Genomic DNA, 27589 nt, shown 5'->3' with positions numbered 1-27589 from the left:
CCACACTGAACAACATATATTAGAGGAAAAGAATCCACTTCGTTGTTCTCTAAACACTCGGGCCCCTCCTTGTTGCTAGTTTACACAGAACAGAGAGAAAATCTGAATTACAAAACTAGCTACTAATCATTTCTTAAGATTTGTTAGGGCCCTAAAATACCAAATTTACATCTCAGCTCCCTGGAAAAGTCATCCTGAAGCCCACTGAAAACAAGATGGTTTACCCTTTTTAAAAGTCTTCTAGAGCTAGTTTTCCCCATGTCAGTGTTATATACTTTTACAGCCCCACTGTCTGATGAATTTGCTAATGTGCAGACAAGAAATGTTCAGGCTACCATCTCTGAACCCCATTCCCACTTGTGGGGCCCACCAACAACCATTCCCACTCCCCCTTCTTCCCAGCTAACAAAACCCTGGTTTTGTTCACCTTCCTAAGCTTTCAGGACTTCCAGAGGAGGCGGCACTCCTCCCCAAACCCAAGGTGAACTCTGTTGGGTCAGAGTTCACCATGACGATAGTATCCGCATGGCCACGTCCTGGGTTTAGACAATTCTGACCTAGGAGATATGAGCGGTAGTTTCTAGAGAGGTTTTCCTCAGGCTGTAAGAATACAGTTTCTTTCTCGTATCTCTGGATGTCGTTCTACAAAAAGCCTAAAGTAACTAACCTGCTGAATTCACTAGTCTTGGAAACACCTACTTCCATTCCTTTCCTTGTGTTGGACAATAAATGTCACTAGTGTTTAAGCTGCTGCCAGTTGAGTTTTCTATCACTTGCCACCAAAAACTTCCAATTAATTCACCATTTAGGTGTCTAGATAGAATTTACTCCACCAATCTGTAAAACTGGAAGACGTTCTCTTTATTGCTAGAGATTGATACTGTCTTTGATAGAAATTACCTTGTGTCTCCTTTTTCTTTGAAATATTTCTCTCATACATTGATGCACTTATTTAAAATGGGGGGAGGAGGAAAAGGAAACTTTTTATTACCGTAATCTTACTGAAATATGAATGGCAACAACCTAATCCTAATGTAAGTTGGCTGAGGGTCAAATTAAGAGAAATAAGCTTAAACCAAAGAGACCTAGTTCCCATATTGAGATAAATTTCCTGAAAGAAAGGATTACAGAGAAAAAAAATTCTTCAGGGACAAATGGAATCTCCTTGATGAAAATCTTTAAAAGTAGATTATCCATGTAGCTGTGAAGGCTTCGGCACTATATTTGGATTATATGACAACTCAAGATTCCTGCCAGGCCTGTCTAAAGACAAAATTTATCTTCTTTCTCGACAGAAATTTAGAAAAACATCTAAGTGTTGAAATAAAAGAGAAGTAAAAACTTCTTAATCCCAAACTCTAGGACACCCATATATAACTATGTAAACCAGTTGTTGTAGCAAATGCACCTCATTATTCTTGCGAGGGAAAAAAAAAATGACTAAAATCCTATGAATCAATTTCCATAAAATCCTGACAAAGAAGTACAGACTTCTTTGGCCAGAAAATGTCCAGTGACAAATTTAACTGAAAGTTAATTAACTTAATTAAAAAGAGAAATGAAAGTACTTATTAGATTTTTTTTAAATAGCATTTATACTTATAAGAATAGAACCATTCCAACCCTGTAGCGATTCTATAACTAAAAGAATAGTTTTTAAGTGGTTTTAGATTAAAATCTTTACTGTCTGAGAGCAGTACTGAATAGAGACTGTCTTAGTAAAGATACAATTTGAAATATTTAAGATTTATTACTACAGGGCATTAAATTCCCACTCACATTTATGATGACCAAAACCTGGAATATTATCGTGGAAAAGCAAATGCAAATAAGTGTTCACTTCTCCAGTTTTCTGACATGCTGTGCAATGGATAACCGGTCTTTGGTTTAGCAAGTAAGACACATAGATTATCTGTCAGCTGCTCACACAGGTGCAGAACAAGGAGGGTAACAGTGATGGATGGTATGATAAAGAATGTGAGTCTCAGAAAGAAACTTAATGCTATGGAACCGTACATTTTTGTACAAATTAGAGAAAGGTGCTCTTTCCAAGTGATTATAGACCCAGCGCCACCTAGCTTGGGGAGCAGACAGCTCTTCTGTACACATTAGAACACGGTGTCTCTGGTATTGCTGTGCATGTCCCTCTTGCACAATTACATGCAGTGGCCCCAAACTTACCTTCAGAGGAACCCCATGCCCTGAGGCAGACAGGAACTCCTTGTCTGTCTTCAAGGAACAGAGGAAAGGAAGTCTCATTCTTTACAAACTCAATTACCATTAGCCCTCCCTCATTCTAGGAAGGGTGGGGATAGCTAAGGGTTCACTACATCGGGGCCTGTTCTCACTAAATAGTGAACGGGTAAAAAATTATCCAGAGAAATCAAGTAATTAAATTTATAGATTTGTTTTTCAAATGTAAAATATTTTATCTTCACCTTTTTCAAAATATATTTTTATTGGTTTTAGAGAGGAAGGGAGAGGGAGAGAGAAATAGAAACATCAATGATGAGGGAGAATCATTGATCAGCTGCCTCCTTTAGGCCCCAAACTGGGGATGAGTCTGCAATCTGGTGTGTGCCCTGACCAGGAATCGAACCGTGACCTCCTGGTTCACAGGTCAATATTCAGCCACTGAGCCACACCGGCTGGGCTATCTCTTCACTCTTTAAGCACAGCTTTACGTAGCACAGATTTCAAGTTCATTGAAAGGATATCAATTTATCAGTATGCATGGTTTTTTTCTACATGAATATTTACTTAAAATCTTTCATACTTTTTAAGGGAGGGCCTGTAACTATAAAAGAAAGCTATAAAAGGTACAATAATGCTAGTGACTATTTTAAATGATGGCTTGCTTTGTTTATTTAAACTTTCCTTGTTTATATTAAAAACAGATTATAACTAGCCATCACCAAAGCTTGGGCTTGACTTAAGGATGACTAAGAGACTATAATGTATTAAGTAGCCTCCTGGAATAGAAACACAGACTAGCATCTGCTCAAACTGAACATACCAACTCCAGTATTATAAACAAATGAGAAAAATAATATTTTGCTGTTTAAAGTTTACAGTCATTTTGGTAGTAAGACATTATTTGGTCTTCTAAAAACAAAACAGTGCTTCTGGATGAAGAGAAATCATGCAAGGATATATTCACCCCATACACTTTCCTAAATTCAAGCCTTTATTATTTTAAAACAAAACACAAATCTGCCCTAGCCAGTTTTGCTCAGTGGATAGAGCATCAGCCTATGGACTGAAGGGCCCCAGGTTAAATTCTGGCCAAGAGCATATGCCTGGGTTGCTGGTTCAATCCCCCATGGTGGTGTGCAGAAGGCAACCAAGCAAAGACTCTCTCATCATTGATGTTTCTATCTGTCTATCTTCTCCCTTCCTTCTGAAGTCAATAAAAAGATATATTTTAAAAAACACAAACCATTATTATTTATTTCGAATGGCTATTTTTTGGATTTTTTTGTGGGGAGGGAGGAGTTTTGTTTTCAAAAAAGAACTGGTTGTTTTTTGGGTTTTTTTGGTGTTTGTTTTTTTTTTTTTCAGTATTGCCTATAGAATGGGAGAGCAGCAGGTCATCCACAAAAATTTGCTCTGTTACCCCCATAAGCCAGCTGCTTATATAGGGTAGGACAAAGATCACACAGGGAAATTGGCTTATGGGCATGGGGAAGTAGATATTACAGGCATGGGAAAGTAGGAGGCTGGAGTGGGACTCCATTGTTTGGGCAACCAAAATCTTTCCATGAGAATGGATCAAATTCCAAGGTTGACTCCCAGGTCCAGAGAGTGTACAACTCCCAGCCAGGTCAGAATGCCCTTTCTTTAAACCAACATAAGGCAATCATGATTAACAGAGCAAGATCAATATTTCCCAAAACCATAGCCAGTCCCCAATATTTCTTTCTTGCCCCTAACATTTCCCCACTGCTATTTCTATCATCTCTTATCTATGAGATTAGTTTTAGGTGAAAAGTCTCATCCTGCTGGACTGCATTTGCTTATTCCTTGAAAACAGTTCCCAGGAATGAAATACACCAAATGCAGGATCTTGGAAATGTCCAGATATCCGGTGTGATTCCTGTAGGGGTGGCAACTGATCGATGTTTCTCTCTCTCCCTCTCTCCTCCCCTCTCTCTCAAATCACTAAAAACATATTTTTTAAAATGCATATGAAAAATATAAGAAAATAATACACCAAAATCTTAATAATGGTTATCACAAGATGAGATTTGGATTAATTTTGGGGTTTATACTATCTATCATGTAGTCATATTACTTTTATAATTTTAAAATTAATTTATTTTAAAATATTTTAACTTGCTCTGGATTTATTTTAATATTCATTAAGTAGGGTTATTAAAATAGTAAAAAAAAAAGTTAAACCACAAAAAATATTACTTAAGTAGACAAAGATCAAAATAGAAGTTAAGAATAAAACAAATGCTTCAAATATTAACACTCAAAATAAAAAATATTACGTTTTTTAAAAAACTGAGTTCCTAAAGAATTATTTACCTCTATTTAAATTAGACAGAGCTGACCTAACTGGTTTGGCTCAGTGGATAGAGCATTGGCCTGCAGCCTGAAGGGTCCCAGGTTCGATTCCAGTCAAGGTATGTACCTTGGTTTCAGGCACATCCCCAGTGGGGAGTGTGCAGGAGGCATCTGAATCGATGTTTCTCTCTCATCGATGTTTCTAACTCTCTATCCCCCTCCCTTCCTCTCTGTAAAAAAATTAATAAAATATATTAAAAATAAATAAATTGATCAGAGCCTAGTGACCACCTAGAGGACCACTTAGATCTGAGACTGAATGATATACATATTTTTTATTTTAAAACCAGGGAAATGAAGAGGAATGAAAACACGCTGTTTTTAGTCTTGGAAAAGCTAGACTTTGTAACAACATCTAAACTTAACAAGGTAACATAGTAAGAAATGTCTTACCATTTGGATAATTAGAAATTATAAACAATGTATATTTTCCTGTTTTAAAATGTGTCCATTTAGATAAGGTATGACAGACACAATGTTTTACAAAATGAACAACCAAATGGTCAACAAACATTTGAAGAAAGGAAACTCACTATTGTCCAAATTTCCTCCTCCATCCAACGGCCCTCATTCATTTTAATGGAGCCGCCCTGACAGCAGACTTACCACTTCAGAGCATCTCCAATTCATCCTCTCCCTCCATCTCAGCAATGGCCCACACCCCTGGGTTTCATCTTCACTACTTTGGCCCAGCCTTACCAATTTATCTCCCCTCCCCCTATCTATCTTGTTTATTCACATAGATTTATAGGGATTATAGGGACAGGATTACTGAAGCATGGGTCATATGCCATTCCTCTGCCCAATGGTTCTCCAACATCTACAGCCCACTGCCCAAGGCTCCTCCGTGTGGTTTTCAATATCAGTGCTGACAACAGCTCCATAGCATCACCTGTGTGAACCCTAAACCCTAGTCAGGCTCCTCAGCTGTGGTCCCAGCACACTGGGTGTATCCTGTCATTGTAAATAGGTCACAGTGTGTGACCAATAATGGCTCGAGTACCATAACTTGTGAATTACTTACTTTGTAAAATTAGCTAAAAAGAATTCAGGTTTATTCCTATTATGTCGTCTCATTTACCTACATTAGAAAGGAGGAGGGATTTCTGTGAGAACACTGGGAACTGCCTGTAACTCTGGGTTCCCCATGGAGGTATACTATATACAAAATCTCATCCGTCACGTGAACCACGGTGGAAAGCTGTTCCAAGCCGGGGTACCTCAAGGAATGGCATCATCTGAGGTACCTTCTATCTGCGAAGGGAGCAAGCAGTTTGCCTCGCTTCAAATTTTGGCCAACGGTTACATTTTAAAAGCCACCCTTCTGCTCCTAAAACTCACAAGGAGGGAGACAGAGGTAACCAGAGACGAGGAGAGGAATCTTTTCAGAATCACTCTATGCCATCAACATGGAGACGGCTTCTAGTGAGCTGGAGGCCAAGAGCTTCATTGTATGGATTTCCCACTATAGTGCTGATATGACGTTTCTTTTTAAAATAATAGACTGAACTTAAAAACAGCCAACCTAAAAACAATATTAAGTATATAAAAACACAGAGGGTGCTCCTCAAATATGGAAAGACATAGGGAGTGGACTCCTAGAATGGCAGCAGTTGGGTCATGACATGGGGCTACCTGCCTTTCTTCCAACTGTGCCTGCATTTTACTTCCGCCAGACCATTGTCACACTGCTCTTCCAGCTGTAATGTCATCTTTTCACCCTCCCTCCACCCAGCCTCTGTCTGTTTAAATGCTAGGATATTGTCAAAGTTATCCAAGACTGCCCAGCCAGTATGGTTCAGTGGTTGAGTGTCAAACCCGGAAGTTACAGCTCCATTCTCAGTCAGGGCACATACTCAGGTTTTGGGTTTGATCCCCAGTAGGGGGCTTGCAGAAGGCAGCCAATTTTTTATTCTCTCTCATCTTTGATATTTCTAGCTCTCTCTCTCTCCCTCTCCCTTCTGCTCTAAAATCAATAAAAAATGTATCCTTTTAAAAAATTATCCACGATTTCCGAAGCTCCCTGAGTCAGGCCATTCCCCTCCTGTAGGTGGTCCAGTTGGGTCTGGTAAGCGCTGCTATTTTTTAAAAGCTCATCTTTCCCAGGAGATAGACTATTCCTGGAGGGCAGAGAATGCACTAATTCATCTTTGGGTATCATAGAGAGAGCACAATATTGTGACACTGTTTTTCACCTATGGCAAAGTATACAGAAAATGTTGGTTTAACTGAACTGAATTTCTAAACAATCTGTTCAGAAGATGCACCAAGTTAAGCAGCCAGAATCCTACATTCACCTACATCTACAAAGGGTAGGGGGAATGGGTATTAAGAAGGAAGCACCCACTCTTTTTTGTCAGAAATGCTAATATGCCTTATTTTAATCCTCACCCGAAGATTTTTATTATTATTATTGACCAGGGGTGGGGGGGGGGGAGAAAAAGGGAGGGAGGGAGGAGCAGAAATGTGAGAAACACATCCTGCCCCCACCAGGTATTGAACCTGCAACCTGGGCATGTGTCTTGACTGGGAATCAAAGCTACAACCTTTGGTGTATGGATGACACTCCAACCCACTGAGCTACCCAACCAGGGCTAATGTGCCATTTTAAACCAAAATAATGCAAATGTTCTCTTAAACCATAAGGCATCTGTCCACACTAAATCCATAGGCCTCTTGAACGTCAGTAATATGGGAGCCCAACATTTACCAGCAGCAGCTGTAATGTCTGTAAAGCAGATCATTCATTGTGCTACTCATAATTTATTTATTCAGAATCATATCTCATTTCAGAAAGGATCCAATGAAGCTTACACAAATACATGTACCAGAGCAAGATAAAATGACATATGTAAGATGAGAAAGACAGAAACAGGACAAAGGAAAGCCAAATGTAGGGAGATAAGCTGTCCTGGGAGTGAAGTTCACGCACCAAATGAATGTTTTCAGTAAAATTCCACACATTTGCTAGAGGCAGGCCAGAGGTTTGGTTCTAACACTGCAAGCTGCCAACAAACACAAAACAATCCAGTCAGGTACATGATGATTTGGCATACTTTGGATAAAAACAGAAAGCTATCACAGAACTATCTCTCCCTTGGTCTGCATAAAAAGTCCTAATAACATCCTTGCAGCTGATTGGTCAGACAGCTTTGGAAGATCACCCCTCAGAACAACCCTCACTAGCCAGCACACAAATCAGTATTTGCAAATGATGGAAAGGAAGGCGATCAGGCCAAGGAGTCCAAGTAGACAGCTCTCTGCAGGACTGGATTTATCAGAAACAGATTTCTTTGTATCTAGACTAACCTAAAATCCAGAGACTTCATGCATCCACTTATCTTTAAAATTATAAACAAAACTTGATGCATATGTCCCTTTTTCTGGGGGATATGTCTGTAGTTTCACAACATCCTCAGAGAGAAGCATGACTCCAGAAAAGTTAAGAACCACTCATCGGAAGAACTAGACTTTTTAGTTCCTTCAGGCAACCTTTCATGAGCTGTTTCTCTCCAGAGCTCCTGAGAAGTGCTGAGCCTCAAGACTGTAGCCCCTGACAAGCATCTGAAGTACAGCTTCTCTCTGAGGAGAAGTGTGGAGCTCTAAGCTTAACCACTGGCCAAGCTGTTTGTCAAATGTATGACATAATAATATATGACCTTTAATACAGTAATGTCTATAAGCATATGGAATACATAACAATCTGTTCTTCTAGATGGGTTTCAACCATGAACACTGACAAAGTTGCTTCAAAGAATTGGTGATATTTCTTCAGATAATATATAAAAATAAAACAAAACCCACCTTTGCCTATGGATAAAAATTATAGATAAGCACACAAAAATTTTCAAAAACATTATGTTTTAATTTTTTAAATAAACTTCCTACATCACTTGATACAACCTGAGCCATTTTTTGACCTCTTAGTTGTTTTAATCTTTGATATACAGCAAAACAATCACTGCTATAGCTTTAAACACACACATACACACACACACATATATATACACACATGCAGTCAACCATCTACCCATAGTATTGATGTTTAGAATATCTCAAGGGCCCAAGGATATCAAGCAAGGAAGCTGGCCTATAGGACCATCAAGACAAGGCTCTTTAAGATTTCATCCATCTAGAAATCATGGCCATCCAGAGTCTAGTCCTTGACATAACAAAGCCAAAGATATCTTTGCCAAAAATACACAGTTGAATAGACACAAGAGAACTAACTCATGCTTAGTTCAACTCATAAGAACCTGAAGTACAAATAAGAATACCAATTTATTGCTGCTCTCCCATACTGCTGGCAGTATTGGAATAATAAATGTTCATATATGATTTTTTTAAAAAGAATACTAATTTAATAACTAATCATAGAGAATATTCTTTTTAACTAATATGACAATATTGAGATAGCAATACCCTGAAGCCAGGGTATTGCTATCCCAATATTAGGCTACTGGGAATCCTGATTTAATAGTCAGTTCACCAGAAGTTAGAATAAAGAGAAATAGAGTTTGGGAATTCCTAATAAATGATCCATATCCAACATACACATCTTTCTAGTGATCAACTCTGTAGATCACTTCCAATTAACTTCACATCTTGGCCTCTCTCCTTGGATGTTGTTGCCCTAACACTGCAGACTTTTTGGTCTCTTTCTTCTTCCACATCCTTCTCTCCATTGGTATTCCTCTAGATAGTGTATGACACAATTGATAAGGGTACAGTTTGCATGCACTATTATTCTTTTTCAAATTAAAAACTCCCAGATAAAGTGCCACTTGCCAAAGGTCACAGCTAGTATAAGGCAGACCAGAGATTCAAAGCTAGATGTCAAGCCAAACCCCACTCTTTCAACCTTGAAGTAAATGGTGTCTTTCCCAGGCCTCCCACCTCCCAGTCTGATTTATATGCCTCCCTCAGTGTTTCCCTATCACCCCATGTATACCACAGCTGAAATTTTTGGCATATACGTCTATTTCTGACACTACACTGAAACTTTTTGAGGAGGAGAATCACGTCTCATTCACCTTTGTATCCCAACTGTGTTATCTGCCTTCCCAGGTTAATATGCAAACTAATCTGTCCAGTGATTTCATACAAAAATCACCAAACTGAAGGCCTAGAACTAGGCATGTAGCCTTAGGAAGGTCACAACTTCTCCAGCCATCAACAAACATCTCATTTAAAAATGGGATAAAATGAACACATAATGTGGCGTAGGTCCTTTCTGGATCTAAAAAGCACTACCATTCTAGATGGGCCCTGGTGGGTTTTTTTAGATATAGCCTGTCTTCTTAGAGTGAATTATTAGAAATAAAATTAGCCTCCTCAGTTTCCTTATGTAGCACTCTACAGATAATATATATATAATAGAGAGTTCAGAAAAAGCTTTCTCTTCTCTGAAAGAAGATAACTATCATCTCTACCAAAACCAAACAGTAGCACCCTCCTCTGGTGAATGTTAAAGGAGCCCAACAACACAAAAGGTAAGAATTAGATGGTGGGATTTTCTTTGAAAGAAAAAAAAAAAGCAAGAGAGAAATTACCTTGAAATGTGATAATATTGATTATTTTGCAAAGAGCGGGATTTTTAATGTAAGGCAGAATAAAAAGCATTTCATAATTTTTCTAACAATAATCACTTCTCCTCTACTATTTAAAAATTCAATGAAAAGCCCTGTACATGTAAAATAGTTCTGGTTAAATAAAAGCATTTATCTAGTCCCCTTTCTGGGTGACACATTTACCAGAACACAGTACTGAAAAATGTTCAACCAATTTGGGTCAATTTAAAGTATCAATGTAAAAAGAAAATTTAAAATAGCATTCACTTACACATGCAGAATATCAGACAAGCAAAAGCCAAAGTTTCACAACATTAACATTACATACAGACCTCTAAATTAAAAATAAAGCTGTGCTTTCTAAGACCAGGAACAGATTATCATCTGCCAGCAACTTAATTATAAAAAAATGTTTAAGAAATATAAGCTTTATTAGAAGACCTATCACACAGAATGAAAATATAAACATTCTGACTCAAGGCAAGAAAACATATGCTATCATATTGGCAACCATGCCATTCAGCTATGCTTTTAATACCCAAGTACACAGCATCTCTCCCAATTAACTTCATGTCTTCCCCCACCCCCCTGACCAAGGGGCAAGGAACCCACACTACACAGGAGGCTACGCATTTACAACCAATGAGAAACCTTCATTTTGAAAGGCAGGATAGAAAGAGCGAGGGTGAATGGGAAAGAGCAAAAAACTGGTTTCCGCTCCACCAAATACATTTTCCAACTAAGTTTGCCATTCCTGGCAAACCTGGTTCTACAAGGCAGGCAGATACAGCATCGTGGACAGATTAGCAGAGTGGTAGGTGAAGTGGCTTAATATCAGCGATAGGATGCAGATACGATAACTAATTGAAAGCTTTCTCAACATTCACCCAAGACAAATGCCAAGGAACAAGCAAAGATTGAAAGAGAATGACATTCTTTACCGCCCACCCTGAGATCAGAAGGGCTAACTAAGAAGAGAGCTGGGGGAAAGTTGGATGGGAGCATGGGGTTGTGAGGAGAGGGGGGAAATGATGAAGAACGGGTGGGAAGAAGGTAGGGAGGACATAAGGAAGAAAGTATGCTGCCAAAAAAAAAAAAAAAGAGTATGCAACAATAAAACTGTTATAAACTGCCAAATCGAAAGAGATGGGGTGGCTGGCCCGGTGCTCTTTGGAGTCACATTTGCCACTCATTTCTACTGGGCCCGTGCCCAAGGACCAGAGCCAATCCTCCCCGGACCTCCAGGAAATCTGAGCCCCAGCGCGCCATCAGGGTGCTGCAGAAAAGAGGGCGAGGGACCTCAGCCGGCCTTCTAACCTCAACATGTGAACCCCAACTAAAGAATCCGAGAAGCTGGGAGCCGTCTGCGCCTCACTTCGACCAGGGCACAGGGATCGAGCGAGATCTGGCATCGCCACCTCTGCAAACGCCAGGGCCATCTCCGGTCCCGGGCTGCAGAACCAGCTCCACACCGGCGGCCAGCGAGGCGCTGCTGTCAACTAGCCCGGCTGCATTTGCGAAGTTAATGGAGTTGGCAAGAAGCGCAGGGAAGTCCCTAGGGTTCCTCCTCAAGGCGAAAGCGCGATGGGAAGGAGTCACAGCTTCCTTCATCCTCTCTGAGCTCTCACTGAGTCGGCTCTGTATTGAGTGTCTCTTTTTCCTAATGAGAATAAAAGATATTCTCTTCCTTCTGTGTGCATTCCTAGGTCTCCTTTCCTAGGACGGAGGCGCAAAGACCCCAAGGCCAAAGTTCACCGCAGAAACCATGAACTCTCCCCGCAAAACCAGCACAGTCATTGGCTGGGCTCTGGCCTTGAGAAACATCATAAATGATAAGACACAAATATAAGCTAAGGATGACCCTCCCTCTTCCAAAATGGACCCTCCGTCCCAAGAAGTCTGAGTCCAAAAACGTTTTTGGCAACTTGGAACCAGTGGCTTGACAATCTGGCACCAGGTCTTCACCACATCCCTCGCACCCAAGTCCTCCTACCCCTTCCCCGCCCGCTCCAGCACACAACGTCCTGTTATTTGCGCGCACACACAAACACACACACACAGCCCCCAGAAAACTCTTACCTCGCCCCCGTGCCCGTCGAAGATCCCGAAGATGGACGGGTGCGTCTTGTTGGCCAGGTCCGTCAGCACTTCGAATCGGTCCTCCATGTGGTCCCTCCGGCCCTGGATGGAGTACACCGCCACGTTGTGGCTCTTGAACTCCCAGGTCTTGGAAAACTCGGCCTCCAAGACGTCGAGCCCCCCGAGCCGGTCGTTCTGCATGATCTCGGCGACCTTGCCCTTGACCATCTTCACGGCGTCGCGGCTGGACTTGACGATGGTCTTCACCTCGTCCGTGTGGAAGAAGTAGCTCCACAGCGCCAGGCTGATGCACAGCAGGAAGAGCGTCTCGGGTCTCAGCAAGAAGTAGCGCATGATGCGACCCAGCAGAGACAGCAAAGTCATGGTATCCTCTATCATTTATTACCCGCTCGAGCCCGATCCACCCCAGCAGCAGCAGCAGCGACGCGCGCCCCGAAGGCTGGCGGGTCCCGGAGTGAGCTCTGCGGAGACGCTCCGCGGGGAGGGAGGCGGAGCAGCAGCCGATGGCGTGGGGAGGGGGGACGGGCGGGGAGGAGGACCGCGGAGCCAGGCAGGAGGCACCCTACTCCGACTGACCGGGCACCGCCAACAGAGGCAGTTTCCCTTTTGTCTCCCGGCCTCGGCGACCCGGCCGCCGGCGCCTAGCGCACGGACACCAGCGCTCGCCGCCCGCGCCGCCTCCCCTCCCTGCGCGCCTTTGTGAGGCGGCGGCGGCGGCCAAGACGACAGCAGCGACAGCAGCAGCAGCGGCAGCAGCTGGTGCCCGAGCTGGGCGCAAGGAAATCAAGTGAAAGTTGCGCGGGGCAGGTCCGCCACGGTGGGCGAGAGAGTTCGGGGGGCGCAGGCGTCCGCGCGGCCCCGGCTCGGGTGCACCCTCTCCGCTCCGGGGCGGGATCAGCAGGTGAGGAGGCGCGGGGCGCTCGGAGAGCCCGGCGGGCGAGGGATGCAGGTCCCCCTCTAGGGCCGGCGCTGCAGGGGAGCCCAGAGCCGGCCGAGTGCTCCGAGTCCTTCAGACACCCAAGAGAATAAAAGTTTTTGCGGGAGCCTGAGCAGAGGTGGGGGTACGGCGTTAGCCCAGAGACGCAGCACCCACGGGCGCCGAGACGCAGGCAGCCGCCCGGCTCTGCCTGCCTCTCCCCAGCGCCTCCCGGCTCGGCTCCGCTCGGCTGCGATCGCGCGCCCCCCTCTCCCGACTGCCCTCCCCGCCTCCCGCTCGCCCCGCCCCTCGCCGCACGCGCGCGCCCGCCCCGCCCCTGGAGCGGGGACTGGGGGCCGCGAGGTGCAGGGTCCGAGCTGTCAAAGGCTGAGGCAGCTCCGCGGCGGCTGGCGCGCCGGCAGCCCCGTGCGGTCCAGGCGAATCGAGGAGGGGGGAGCACAGGGGTGCGCCCGCTGCCCAGCTCCGTGGATGGCCGTTCCTCCCTTCAGCGCCGGCTCCCAGGACCATGCAATCCTGAGCCTGGTGGTCTGGACGTCGGGACCTCGGGAGCCCCGGCAGCCGGCTGGGAAGCGGAGAGCCGCACGTGAGCGTCTCCCCCCTCCGGCAGGCGGCACAATGGTGCGGTCCCCGCCTCGCCCGGCGTAAGGCGAGCGGGAAGGGTCGCACTTCTCCAAAGCGAAGTGAAGCGAAGGGGCGCCGAGCTTGGGGTTGCGGTGACAGAGGCTTTACAGGATCCCCGAGAACAATAGGATGTGAGAGAACGATCCGTGAGCTTTAAAAGGAGAAAGAGCCTCCCGAGAACAGTAGGATGTGAAGAGTCGGAGCCACAAGGAAATGCACTCTGATGATCACACCTCGGGAGAGGTGAAGATGCGCTGGCCTCCCTAGAACAGAGACTCAGCCGCGAGGCCCCTATTTAATCACAACCTTTCCCGGGGAGACATGGTGATCCCCTAACCCTGCCGCGGGGCAAGGGCTCTGACTGCTGTTTGGGTTTGAATTCAGGCCCCTGTGAGCTCCTACCACTTCCTCAGTCTTCTCAGAAGGGGGGGAGTCTTTGAGCAGAAGTGAAACACCGCGGAGAAGAGGATGGGCTTCCAGACGCCATCCGGATAACTTGCTGAAACATGGGCAGGTGTCAGTGGCCTTGAAGATGTTGGTGAAAGAAGAGAAACTATGTACAAATCCGCTTAGGATACAGAAACGAGTGAGCGTGGAAAGAAACTATTCCCTCTCACTACCCCTGTCCAGGAAGAAGAGTGCTGATCTGCAGTTCCCATCGCTGGACTGGACCGTGGAGGCCGCCCAAGCACTCCTGCCTTGGTATGAGCCTGGCTACATTTAAAGAAAAGGAGGAGGAATAAAATACTGGAAGGAAATACACCAAAATGTTTGTGTAGGTTAACTACAGTAGTATATTATATGTGTTTGTTTTTTCATTTTCTGCTTTGGACTGTTGTCTGTTTTCTACAACTTTTTCAAAGTTTTTACGAAAGGCATATAAATTGCCATCATAACCAGAAAAAAATGAAAAACGTTGAAATCTAAACAGCATATATCATATGACCTCAATTACATAAACATGCATAGAAAAAACAGGATGGGAATACGAAAAACTGTTAAATGTCTAATTTTTGACAACTAAGATATGGACTCCTGTTCTGCTTTCTACTTTTCAGTATTTCGCTCCTGGTAAATAAACAATTTAGAAATAAATTAGGTCATTCTGTCCCAAACTTATAAGTTATGAGTTCAAATATGAGATATTGGATTCAATAGCCTTTGGGAACTAAAAAGCAAAGGTAATTCATTAATGTCATTATGAAGATGAGTTTACAATATTTCTTAGTGTAAGTTAGCAAATGGCTTTTGTACAGCCTCTCTGTACCTGAATCTGTTTCTCTACAACAAGAGCAATATACCAGATCAAGATACCAGAACTACAAGTCAAACTAGGCCCTAGAATAGAAATATAATTCCAAACCTACAGCTCCAGCCAGACTGTCCATAGCATTACTGTTTTGATGATAACAGCATGATTTCTGTTTCCACAATACCTAAATAAAGATGAGAAAAGACCACACCGGTCTCTCTGGAGGTTAAATAGGAATAGGAGGGCTTGGCTTCACTAATAAATCTAAATGTTCTAATTAGTCTATGGATAGAGTCTTTGATATTTACATCTAATTAGTCTATGGATAGAGTCTTTGATAGTTACATCTAAGTAGTTACTTTCTGTGAAAATCAGTAGAATGATTTTTCAAGCAGACCCTATCAGCATTTTCTTATTTCTATTAAGAAATACATGTCATCTACCGGTACATAGTAATTTGTAGAGACCTAAATAAATTTTTTATATAGTTTACTGTGAATTTTAATATATATGATAAATTAAAAAAGACCTTACTCTAGTGACAAACTAACATTTGCATATTCCTTGAGATTATAAAGGTTTTTCATATATATATATATATATATATATATATATATTTCATTCTCATAACAAGCCTGTGATGAGGTTAGAGGAGCTATTATCTCTATTTATAAATATGAGGGCAGTAAGACACAAAGATGTTAAATGAATATCACAATTCAGCAAATATGAAGTTGAGAATTCAAGCTCAGTTCTGACCACCAATTCAATACTTTAACTTCCATTGATTGCCTGCTGATACTGAGATGATTAATCAAATTTTTATACTTCTCTAGTAACATTTTAGTAAATCTGTTACATAAATCTCAAAAAGAATGCACAAGTTCTTATTCCACAAATACTTTAGTCTTTGAGACAAGCACTATGAATATTTGTGGGCAGAAAACAAGTGCAAGTTAACTTTCCTTAATCTCTACATAAAAGTCTAAAATATTTGTTGCTAAAGTAAAATATCTGAATTTCACAGGGGAGAAAAGAGTATCATACAATGTACATTATGCAAATATTTTACCATTACAAGTGACATGATAATTGAGCTAATTGCAATCCTAGGTTTTCATGAGATACAAATAATAGTGATAGTTACCAGGTAATTACTATTTCAACTATGTAATTAACTCATGTCAGCCTTGCATGTATATGAAGAACATAAAAATTGCTTTTAAAAATAATAAATTCTCAGAAGAAACTTTCAGAATTGTAGCTTTGGGGTTTAAGAAATCTTTAGAACAGAGTTTGATTATAAATCTCTTTGAGTATGATATTGTTCTATAATGTCCTCATTCTTTTTTTATTTTGCCACTTATTACAAAGTTGTAAAAATCAAATGTAAAGTGACTTATCAGCAGAGCTTCTTAATGATGAATGTAAATAAAAATCCCTGAATTTTAAATAAGCCTCTTACACACAGAAATTCTCTGCACATTTTAAAACTTCCCATATTGATTTGTATTCTTAAATTGTCCTGACATCCTATATAATAAAAGGCTAATATGCAAATCAACCAAAAGGCAGAACAACTGGTCACTAAGAAGTGCACTAACCACCAGGGGGCAGATGCTCAATGCAGGAGCTGTCCCCTAGTGGTAAGTCAGTGTGCTACCACAGGGGAGCACCGCTCAGCTAGAAGCTAGGCACACAACTGGAGAGCACAGCATCAGTGGCAGGAGCCTCTTATGCCTCCGCTGCAACACAGTTGGATATCCTTAGTGTTGCAGCGGAGGCATAAGAGGCTCCTGCCCACTCCCCTAAGCTGGACATCCCCCGAGGACTCCCAGACTGTGAGAGGGCTGAAGGGCACACACACACACACACACACACACACACACACACACTCACCAGTGCACCAGTTTCATGCACTGGGCCTTTAGTCTGCTTATTAACATGTACTAGGTATTGAGTATGACTCTTTTACTAATATTTTGTAGATAGACATCATATGTGTGTATAACCTTTTAAACTATACATACATACAAGTGAAATCAGTCAAAGAAAGACAAAAAAAATAAAATTTTCTTAGATTAACTGCTAAGATTAATTTTCACTTAAAGGGCATTTAAAACACAAGAATTATTATTATATTTTACATCTAGAAATGTTTTATGAGAAGCACTGCAGATTTAATATAGTTCAATAATCATGCTCATGATTAACCATTTAGCAAAAGGACAAATATTAATTTTAAGATAAAATTTATAGTAAGGGTCCCTTATAATAAGGAATTTTTATCACACTAGTGGCCCGGTGCACAAAACTTGTGCACAGAGAGGGGAGGGGGTTCCCTCAGCCCAACCTGCACCTTCCCCAATCGAGGACCCCTTGGGGGATGTCTGACTGCCAGACATCCCTCTCGCAATCTGGGACCGCTGGTTCCTAACCACTCACCTGCCTGCCTGCCTGATTGCCCCTAACCTCTCTGCCTGCCTGCCTGATTGCCCCTAACTGCCTCTGCCTATCTGCCTGATTACCCCTAACTTTCCTCCCTGCCAGCCTGATCTTGCCCCAGCTGCCCTCCCCTGCTGGTCTGGTTGCCCCCAGCAGCCCTCCCCTGCTGGCCTGATCTTGCCCCAGCTGCCCTCCCCTGCTGGTCTGGTTGCCCCCAACTGCCTCAACCCCCACCACCATGACTTTGTCTAGGAGAAATTCAGACATCAGGATGATGGCCAGTCAACCTGGTCTAATTAGCATATTACTCTTTTATATAGCTAGATTATATAGAATAGGATTGCTTAAATGGGTGGGAAAAGGCCTTTTTTATCAGCAGGAGATGCTCTTGGCAGACAAAAATACATAATCCCTATATCTGGACTAATAGCCAGCCATATGCACCATACTGCCAAACCAGTCATTAAAAAATTGAACTGTGCCCTAGCTGATTTGGCTCAGTGGATAGAGTGTCAGCTTGTGGACTGAAAGGTCCTAGGTTTGATTCTGGTCAATGGCATGTAGCTTGGTTTCAAGCACATCCCCAGTAGGGAGTGTGCAGGAGGCAACTGATTGATGTTTCTCTCTCATCAAAAATAACTCTCTTTCTCCCTTCCTCTCTGTAAAAAAATCAATATAATATATATATATATATATATATATATATATATATATATATATATATATATATTTAAATTGAACTGCTTTCTTACACCTTATACCAAACAACCCCCTCAGCCCCCACCTTAGGTTCTGCCTTCATAGTTCACCCAGATTAGGTTCTGATTGGTCGGTTTTTATGCCAGTCAGCATTAAAAGTTCTGCCTCCTAGGCAGCCATTGGCTCCTCGCACTTCACAGATTTGGTTCTGATTGGTCGGTTTCTATGAAAGTCAACATCAAAAGCTCCACCTCCTAGGCAACTATTGACTCCTTACAGTTCACCCAGATTTCGTTCTGGTCAGTTTCTATGCCAGTCAGCATCTCTAGTCCTAACTCTGGGCGTGATCAGAGAGGCAGGTCTGATCAGAAGCCCCCATGGAAGCTGAGAGAGAAAGAGAAGCATAGCTGCTGGTGAAACCCTGAGAGAAAGAGAGAGGCAAGGGTCCATCAACAGCTGCCACGGAGGCTGCGGATCAGACCCTGCCTCTCTCCCCCACACCGGAGCTTCTCTCTGAGCCTGATCCACAGCCCCCTCAGCAGGCAGTGTGGGTCGCTGCACCCACAGCAGCAGCAGCAGTCAGTGCTGGGTCGCCACAGCAACTGAGCACTGACTTCAGGACTGACTTCCAGTTGGCTGAGCCCTTAGTCATTCTGAACATTATGGACCCTGGGTTTTTATATATTAGAATAATAGTGTATCGATCTAAACTTACTTTAATATCCCACATGTTCTGTCAAATGAAGAACTAATTTGGCAAGTACTAATTATGTTAGGGTGCAATATGATTTTTATTTTACTGGACTAGAAAAGCACAAGGTCCTTTTCTTACAGTTCAAGTTTTTATATTAGTTACAGAAATACTTGTTTTCAGAATAAATTTTTTATGCCATTGCACCAACTCTGAATATAGAAACCATACTTATCCTAAAAATCTTTCATCTAATTGCCCTAGGTTTTTCTCTGATAATCTCCAAACAAGCTTCCTAAATGACAATGTTAATCTAAAGCATTATCTAAATTGCTTTATCCTTATTTAACACACATCAACATTCTAATTCATAATATGAAGCACTGTGAATAGTTGAATAATCTGATGCAAACAAGAAATAGCATAGGTGGAAAGATAAAATTTTGTTTCTCTCCCTATAGAAGGTAGTGATATTTTTTCTTTAGAGCAATTTAAAAAAAACAAAATTTTGTATCAGTCTCAAAAACACAACTAACCCTGGCTGGTAGTCTGGCAGAACAGTAAGAACAGGGTCCTTGAGAGCTGGAGTCAACCCACACTTGATGTCTATTTGTAGTATGCCAAAGTAGACTAACGGTTATGTCCCACTCTTATACCCAAATTCTTCTGATGACTTCTCCGAGCACCCTGAGAATAATTTGGAGTCCCTTTAGTTATCCTGTGTTCCCTAAATGATGTTAAAAACATTTGTTTTATGTTGGGAGCACTGGTAGAAAGACTATATTAAAGACTATATTAGGGAGTCTGATTACTTTGAATGTAAGATTATTCTCAAAACCTTTCTGTTTTTACTCTTCTTGGCAGAATGCTTGATAAGCCTTTCAGTCACACATGATATAATTTGAGGTTTGATTCCTGATGAGAAACTTCAGGTAAAGATTGTTATGACAAAATAATCATATGATCTGAGATTCTATAGAAGTAAAAGTAGGACACATTCCATTTGCATGGCTCTTGGAGTTCCTCTTTCCTGCCTCTTAGACTGCCTCAGTAGTCTCCTACATTTATTCATTGCTACCTGAGTCTAAGTTGCCTATAACATCTTACACTGTGGCCACACCCTTATGAAGTAGTTGGTCAATTGCTTATAAAATAGCTGGTCAATTCCTTGTCTCCAGTCCCACCTGTACTGCTAAGGACTCTTTAAAAGGGCCCCCACTTCTCTCCATCTATTCAAGGCACACATCCTTCTCTTCAAACTTGTTACACACCCTCATGTATTTCCCAAATGGTATCATAATTTAAAAGGGTTTCAATCCCCTTGAGAACATTCTTTGGACCATGTGTGGCCCTGGAATTCCCAGAGATTGGCCAGATAGCCTAACTACTGAAATTAAATATCATAATTTCTAAGATTCCAAATGATAGATCCCAACCAATTAACAAATAGGCATTTCACTGAATTTTAATTACCTACTGGTTTTTTCCTACTTTCCAATGTTTTTCTTGTCATGAATCATCATTCCAGTTTTGACCCTCCTATTCTAACTGCCTGAAAATCTATTAATTACCTTATTTTTCTCCTTATTGCACAACTTTTCTAATACTTTTTAACCAGTGATGGTAAATATTTAACCACTTGCTCTGGAGGGTTGGGGATGGGAAGTGACCCAGGTCTGTGTTATCTGCCAGTTTCTATAGTATAAATACTCCACCATGGTTGATTTAAAGCTAGATCAATGAATATGAAGTTGGACTTGATTATAGCACAATATTATATAGTATTTCTATCATAGACATTCCATTTATTTTAATAACTTTAACATAATAATATTAAAATGTAGTAAAATAATTAGAAAGTGATGATTTTTGAATATTTATTACTTTTGTTTTTAATATAGTTTATTTCATTAAAGTTTTTATGTGCTGAGTTTAACAACAGACTGACAAGACTCTTTTCTGCTAAAAAAAAAAAAAAAAAAAAAAAAAAAAATGTGTCCTGGATATTGTCTATTGGACCTCAGTAGTCATCTCTACCACCTTCTAAACATTCTTCCAATCATGGGGAAAGGAAGAATAAAAACCAGCTTTCCCAGAATTCTTTGCAGCTGGAATTTTGGATGTAATTTAGGTTCCATTGATGAGATGACCTGGTGTGAGGTTTAGAAAGCAGAAGCTATAGCTCTTCTGTTCAATAGTCAAGCTCTGGTAAACTGAATGTTTGAGTGTTTTTAACTCCAGGTTCTCCTTTGTAGTCTCTAGCTTTGGGGAAAAGAGGCAAGCTGCCTAATGACAGCCCCTTGATTTCAGCTATTCAGAGACTTGCAATGCTTTTGTAATTACCTAATTCCCCATATTAAATACCTGTCTGCTTGAAGCATCTACATTTTTTTTTCTTCCTGCAGAGAATCCTCATATAACATGTATCCTTAGCTGCTGGTTGCTTCCTTCATGTGACAGCAAAAGGAAACATCAAAATAATCATTAGCACTGGTCTACTTAGTCTGCTTGACTATATGGTTTCTCATCCTAAAGTTTCTCTCATGGTACTTTACATTTCATTCACATCCTAAAACTATGCTGTGGCATTAAACAAATACTATTCTTTGTAATTTTTTTCAATAGATCTACTGGAAAGAACTGAGGAAATGAATGCCCAGTTAAGTGAGGAGAAAGAGAATAATAGCTCTTTATTATTATTGCTGTTTTTATAATATTGAAGCTCTAATGGTGAATAATGACTGGTCATTTTCTGTTTGTTTTTAATTTATATCTCCTCTCAAGTCTATTGGAATGGAGCCACATTTCAGGGGAAATGAAAAAAAACAAACAACAACAAAAAAAACAACACTTGTTTTTCTTTTAAGAATACTCAAAGAAAAGGATTCTGGAATTTCCTTTGTTAGTCTATTACAGTGTTTAACAACTTTTCTCAGAAAATATTCCTTACAACTATATCTAAATCTCTCTACATTTTTTTTTTTTTTTTTTTTTTTGCTTCAGTTCATCCATGAGAGTGGGGAGAGAAGCGAATTAGGCAATCATAAACATATTACTCTGAGATAAAATCTACTTTTCATTTGTTTCCTAATTATACCTTTCTTCTTATCCTCAGGACTTTATCTTTTCTTCTGGTCTCTCCTCCATTATTTTTGTTTTGTTTTTCCAGTTATATCCAGCAACCCCTTAGAACATCTCCTTGCCAGATTTTTTCCTAACCACAGCACAGTGTTTGCTCCTGATGGAAGTCTTCTGTTCCTTTAAAAAAAAAAAAAAAAAAAATCATGTAGTAATTATCTTATGGACAAAAATCTTTAGATATTTTCCAGATAGTCCCTTGGTCTTCCCATCTCATTTCCTTCTGCTCTCTTTGTACCTGATAATGAATTTGTTCAAACATTATCATATATGAAATCTAATGATAGATACTGTGAAGATTCATTATGCTTTAATTCTCTCACAGTGTTTATTTAGAGAATAACAAAATCTCTGAAACAGTCCAATATGTAAAGTAATCTGTGCACAGGCAAGTATATGTTCTATTTCCTTGTTCACCTTGCAGAGTAACTTATTTGTTTGTTTTAATTTGAACAATAGGACCAACCAAAGACAATAAATAAGAATTAAAGATAATTTCCTGAAATAACCCAAAAAGGAATGGCCTCATTTTTAATTAGTTCATCTCAGGGTAAAGAGATACATAGTGGAGGGTGGATGTGAGATTATAGAAAGAAGAGCAAATCAGAAATTTATCTTAATATAAAATGAGCTCAACTATTGGGGGAGGGGGAAAAGGCACAATTTTAGAGTAAAAATCTTAAAAGGAAATATAAGGAGAAAGAAGAAAGCATATTCTACCAAGTGTTAAATCTCATGATTTGAATGACCTTTTCTCTAACCGCATCTTGTCATCTTAGAGTTTCCAACCATGACCAATACATCAACTGCCATCTGTTGTGGACTAAAAGTCTGTATCCTTCCCCGCCCTCACCAGATTCATATGTTAAAGCCTGAGCATTCAAATGTGTGGCTGAGTTTGGAGATGGGGCCTTTATGGAAGTTAGTAAAGTTAAACAAGATCATAGGGTGGGATCCAATAGGATTAGTGTCCTTATAAGAAGAGATATCTCACACATTCTCTCTCTCTCTCTCTCTCTCTCTCTCTCTCTCTCACACACACACACACACACACACACACACACACACACACACACAATCACTCACACGGCAAGAAGGTGGCTGTCTACAAACTAGAAAGACAATAGTCATCAGAAACTGAATCAGTCAACCTCAATTTTGATCTTTGATCTTAGACTTCTAGCCTCCAAAATGGTGAAAAAATAATGTCTGTCGTTTAAGCCACCCAGACTATGATACTTATTTTTTATTTTCAATTATAATTGACATACAGCATTATATTAGTTCCGGGTGTACAACATAGTGATTAGACATTTATATAACTGACAAAGTGACCACGCTGATAAGTCTAGTACCCATCTAACACCATACATAGCCAGAACAGATTGATACACAAATCAATGCAAGGCTATATATGTGTATGCCCCAGAACATCTTCCCAGTCATCAGTTTCCTAGTATGATGCCTCTTGATTTCAGAAGTTTTTAGTATACTTACCATGTTGTACAACAATCACCATTATCTCATTCCAAAACATTTCTGTCACCCAAAAAAAAACCTTTACTCAGTAGCAATCAATCCCATTTGCCCTTCTTCCAGTCCCTATCAGCCTCTAATCTGTTTTCTGTCTCCTCATTTGCCTAATTTGTATATTCCATTTAAAGGCAGGAGGCGGAGAGAGGAGTCATACAATATGTGGCCTTTTGTACATGACTTCCTTTATTTGGCATATTTTTAAATCCATCCATGTTGCACACATATCAGTACTTTATTCCTTTTTAAAAATCCTCACCCAAAGATATGTTTGTGGGGTATTTCTTTGGTGTTTGTTTTTCTGGGGAGGGAGGAGGGGGAGGGAGGGAGAGAGAGAGAGAGAGAGAGAGAGAGAGAGAGAGAGAGAGAGAGAGAGAGAGAGAGAAACATCGTTGTGAGAGAAATATTGATGCATTGCCTCCCATACTCATCCTTACCCGGGATCAAACCCACAACTTAGGTATGTACCCTGATGAGGAATATTTTTCGACGTTCCAACCAACTGAGCCACCCAGCCAGGACAGTACTTTATTCCTTTTTATGGCTAAATAATATTCTATTGTTTTGTATGCCCCCCTTCCCCACTTACCAATGTTGATGGACATTTTAATTGTTTCCAACTTTTGATACTTCTTGATTTTTAGTACTCAAGCTGCATACGATGTTAGTGTATTTCAGAGATATTTATATAGGAAAATTTTATATTTCCATCCTCAAAATTCAATACAACATTTTAAACAAAATGATGTATGAGGAATTAACGGTTTGTATTCTAACACATAGGTACTTTGAAAAGCATGCTGAGGGCCAATGAAGGAAAGTCCATGTGGGATATTGCTAGAGCTAAGAAAGAGACCACAGTCATCCATAGTGCATAAAGTTTACAGTAAAAAGTCTTGGTTTAGGTTCTTCAAAAGCGGAAACCTAAGACAAGGATTCAAGTGCTAATACCTTTTTGGCTAATGATCTGGGAAATACCAGTAAAGAAGTCAGTGTAGATAGAGTACATTACTCTGCCAGAGGGGTAAGGGAGCAGTAGTCCTTATTCTGGTCAGTCCCTGGGTGAGGACTGCTCCCACAGTTCTACCCGGTGACAAAGACCTGGTGAGCTCCCATTAACTCTGAGAGCCCTCAGGCAAAGAATCTCTGGTGCTGGTGCTGGCGCTGGAAATCAGCTATCGGCCAGAAAGACCAGGGGATAAGTCACAAATTGCTACTGTGTTAATCAGGGAACTCTAGAGAAGCAGAACAAACAGAACCCATCCTGGAGGAGATATATTATAGGAATTGGCTCATGTGGTTATGGAGGGTGAGAAATCCCACAATCTGCCATCTGCAAGCTAGAGAACCAGGAAGCCAGTGGTGCAATTCAGAACCTTCCTGGGGCCTGAAGGACCAAGAACCGGGAGCTCTGGCAGAACAAGAGAAAATGGATGTCCCAGCTCAAGAAGAAGGAGGAAATGTGTGCTTCCTCTGCCTTTTTGTTCTCTTTGGGCCTTCCACAGATTGGATGATGCCCACTCACATTGGTGAGGGTGAACTCTTTTTTCAGGAATACTGAATCAAATGTGAATCTCCTCCGAAAATACCCTCACAGACTCACCCATAAGTAACATTTTTCCAGCATTTGGGCATCACTTTAGGCCAGTGAGGTCAACACAGAAAATTAGCCAGCACAGCTACATAGGACATTCAAATAGTGCACTTTACTGCACATAAAGCAATCATTAGTTAATAACTGTATTAATATTTTTGGTGATCAGAAAGTGATGATCGAGCAATTTATATCCAATCATGAACATTTTGTTTATTATAGTCATGCTCTTTACTCTATTGTGTTACAGTTTAGGAAATGCTTAATCATTGACCAATAGCCATTGCAGTTTTTCCCACTTAAAATAATGGCAAATAGAACACCATCAGCCTTTGTCGCCTATAACACCTGATCGTCAGGACTGGAGTATTCGTGTTTACAGGAGATGCCAGTAATCAAATGCTCTACTCCAGGCCAGACCCACAGTGGGAAAAGAGACATCCTTGTGCCTGCACCACAGGGAAGTGCTTCATTGCACAGTCTGAGAGAGTGAGGAGGAAGAGGGGAAAGCAGAGGGGGCCTGATTGGGGGATGTGAGGGTGGGATGGATGGCAAACCCACAGTGTAACCTTTGGAGCTACCCTTCCCCAGTCAGCATTTAAACTTATCATTGCTGAAATGATCTTGGAACAAGAAGAACTGGGCTCCATGTTTATATGACCAGTAGAGGCCCAGTGCATGAAATTTGTGCATGGGTAGATGGGTAGGTTCCCTAGGCCTGGCCAGTGATCAGGGCTGATCTGCGGGGTGACCAGCAGGGCAATTGGGGCCCCTGCTCATACCCACCTTGGCTGATCTGGTGCCACCAGCTTGCTGACCTCACCCCCGGCCACTGCCACCAGTCAGGGGGCCTGTGGGCTGAGGGCATCTCCTGCCTTAGCATCTGCTCCCTAGTGGTCAGTATGCATTATAGTAACCAGTCATTCTGCCATTTGGCCAATTTGCATATTAGGGTTTTATCTAGATAGATGAGAACTGTTTTTGCTAAATAACTGTCTCCTCTAAATTTTTAGAACAAATGAGAGACACAGAGATAGTAGTTTATCAGCTAAGTAATGTTGTTGCAAATCCTTAGTAAGCCATTTATAAATGATCACTCCCAATAACGCATGCATAAAATAAATATAAACACAACACAGAAGACACTTTTCTTTTACCCCCACCTCAGAACACATGTGGGACATGGTATCTCTCTCTCCACCAGCTTCCGGCTGCCTGAGCAAGGCTGCAGCAGGTCCCTATGGTTGCTAATGACCACATGCCCTTGTTTTGTTTTGTTTTGTTTTGTTTTATTTGTAGAGTAACATTAATGGTTATATTTAAGCTATCTTAAAGTTGTATTTCTATCTAATGGGAAAATGAAACAAGAAATGTCAGTAGAAACCGTTTCATATTAAACTATCTACTAAACAGTGGTGTTTGTGGCATAAAATCACTGAAAACGTACCCATGCCTTTATCACATTTTCCTGATGAGAGTATAACTTTGAAATGGCATTCTCAGTGATTAAAAATGTAACACTTAAACCACCATCACCCAAAAAATGAGTTGGCTGAAGTGATGGAAGATGAAGAGAGACGGCTCCCCAGGTGATTCAGAGACCTACTCCCTGTGGCCATGTCCCTGCACTGCTCCAACATCAGCTGCAGCATAACTGACGAAGAGCCCTGCGCTGAAACCCATCACTGTGTTTGTGTGAAGACCGGGATTCCAGCAGGCTATTCCCAGCCTGTGACTGAGTGCTGCAAAAACACTAAATACCAAGACAAGCCAAGTCCTGGGAGATGGGGACTTCCCTAGTCCGTGACTGGCTCAAGGACCCCATGGCAGCCTTGCTGAACCCCCCTTAGACTGTAGGTGATCTAGGATCTTCCCATTAAACTTTCCTTCTCTGTCTCCTTCAGTCAGAGTTAGGCCTGCATCACAGTGTGATGGCTCCCCAGCTTATCTGCCTTCCTCTCCATCTCTTCTCAAACAAATGTTTCCCTTACCAAAATCCTTTCACATCTAATCCCGTTTTGGAAGCTTCTCAGAGGACCCAGAATAACACACTTTCTCAGTTTACAACCACTGATTTAGATTCTCCATGCCCAGAATTTCCGGCACTGTGTTAGAAATAGAAAGCTTATACCACTCAGTTTTACATGTTCTTCAGAATACTCCTCTAGCCAGGTGGTTGCTTTTCTATGACGTTATCTGCTACTCTTTATAATTTCCCCTAAAATAAGCTCTTCCAGACTTAAGTCCTGAACTTTAATTCATCTAATTAGTAATTATTCTCTAAATGGTGTCATAACCACAAAACCTTAAAAAAAATTGGTTTCTTCTATATTTTTAAAAACATGCTTAATTTTTTGTTATGTTTTTGCTTCTTTGAGATGTTATTTTTAAAACAGAACCAAAAAGATTTCTAGGTTCTGAAACACCGTTTGGAGAT

General features: G+C 41.2%; 1 protein-coding gene across 3 annotated transcripts in view; it reads right to left on the bottom strand.

Moving 5' to 3' along the window:
- Nucleotides 1–27589, bottom strand: part of PPM1L (protein phosphatase, Mg2+/Mn2+ dependent 1L) — a 279964-nt gene that overhangs the window by 229330 nt on the left and 23045 nt on the right. The window contains exons 1-2 of one of the 3 annotated variants that reach the window (XM_084876039.1): nucleotides 15361–16744; nucleotides 12222–15325 (exon numbers count right to left, since the gene is read on the bottom strand). The exons of 1 other annotated variant lie outside the window; for it this stretch is intronic. In XM_084876039.1, coding sequence (XP_084732165.1) covers nucleotides 12222–12620 — 399 coding nt within the window. In that variant the 5' untranslated portion in view covers nucleotides 12621–15325; nucleotides 15361–16744. Of the gene's footprint in view, nucleotides 1–12221; nucleotides 16745–27589 lie in introns of those variants that run through there. One more of the 3 variants, XM_084876038.1, reaches the window with a different exon arrangement.

The sequence above is a fragment of the Pipistrellus hanaki genome (genome assembly GCF_964339955.1).
Source record: "Pipistrellus hanaki genome assembly, chromosome: 2".
Classification (NCBI taxonomy): domain Eukaryota; kingdom Metazoa; phylum Chordata; class Mammalia; order Chiroptera; family Vespertilionidae; genus Pipistrellus; species Pipistrellus hanaki.
Note: the sequence above shows the minus strand (reverse complement) of the source record. Positions and strands in the feature narration are given on the sequence as shown.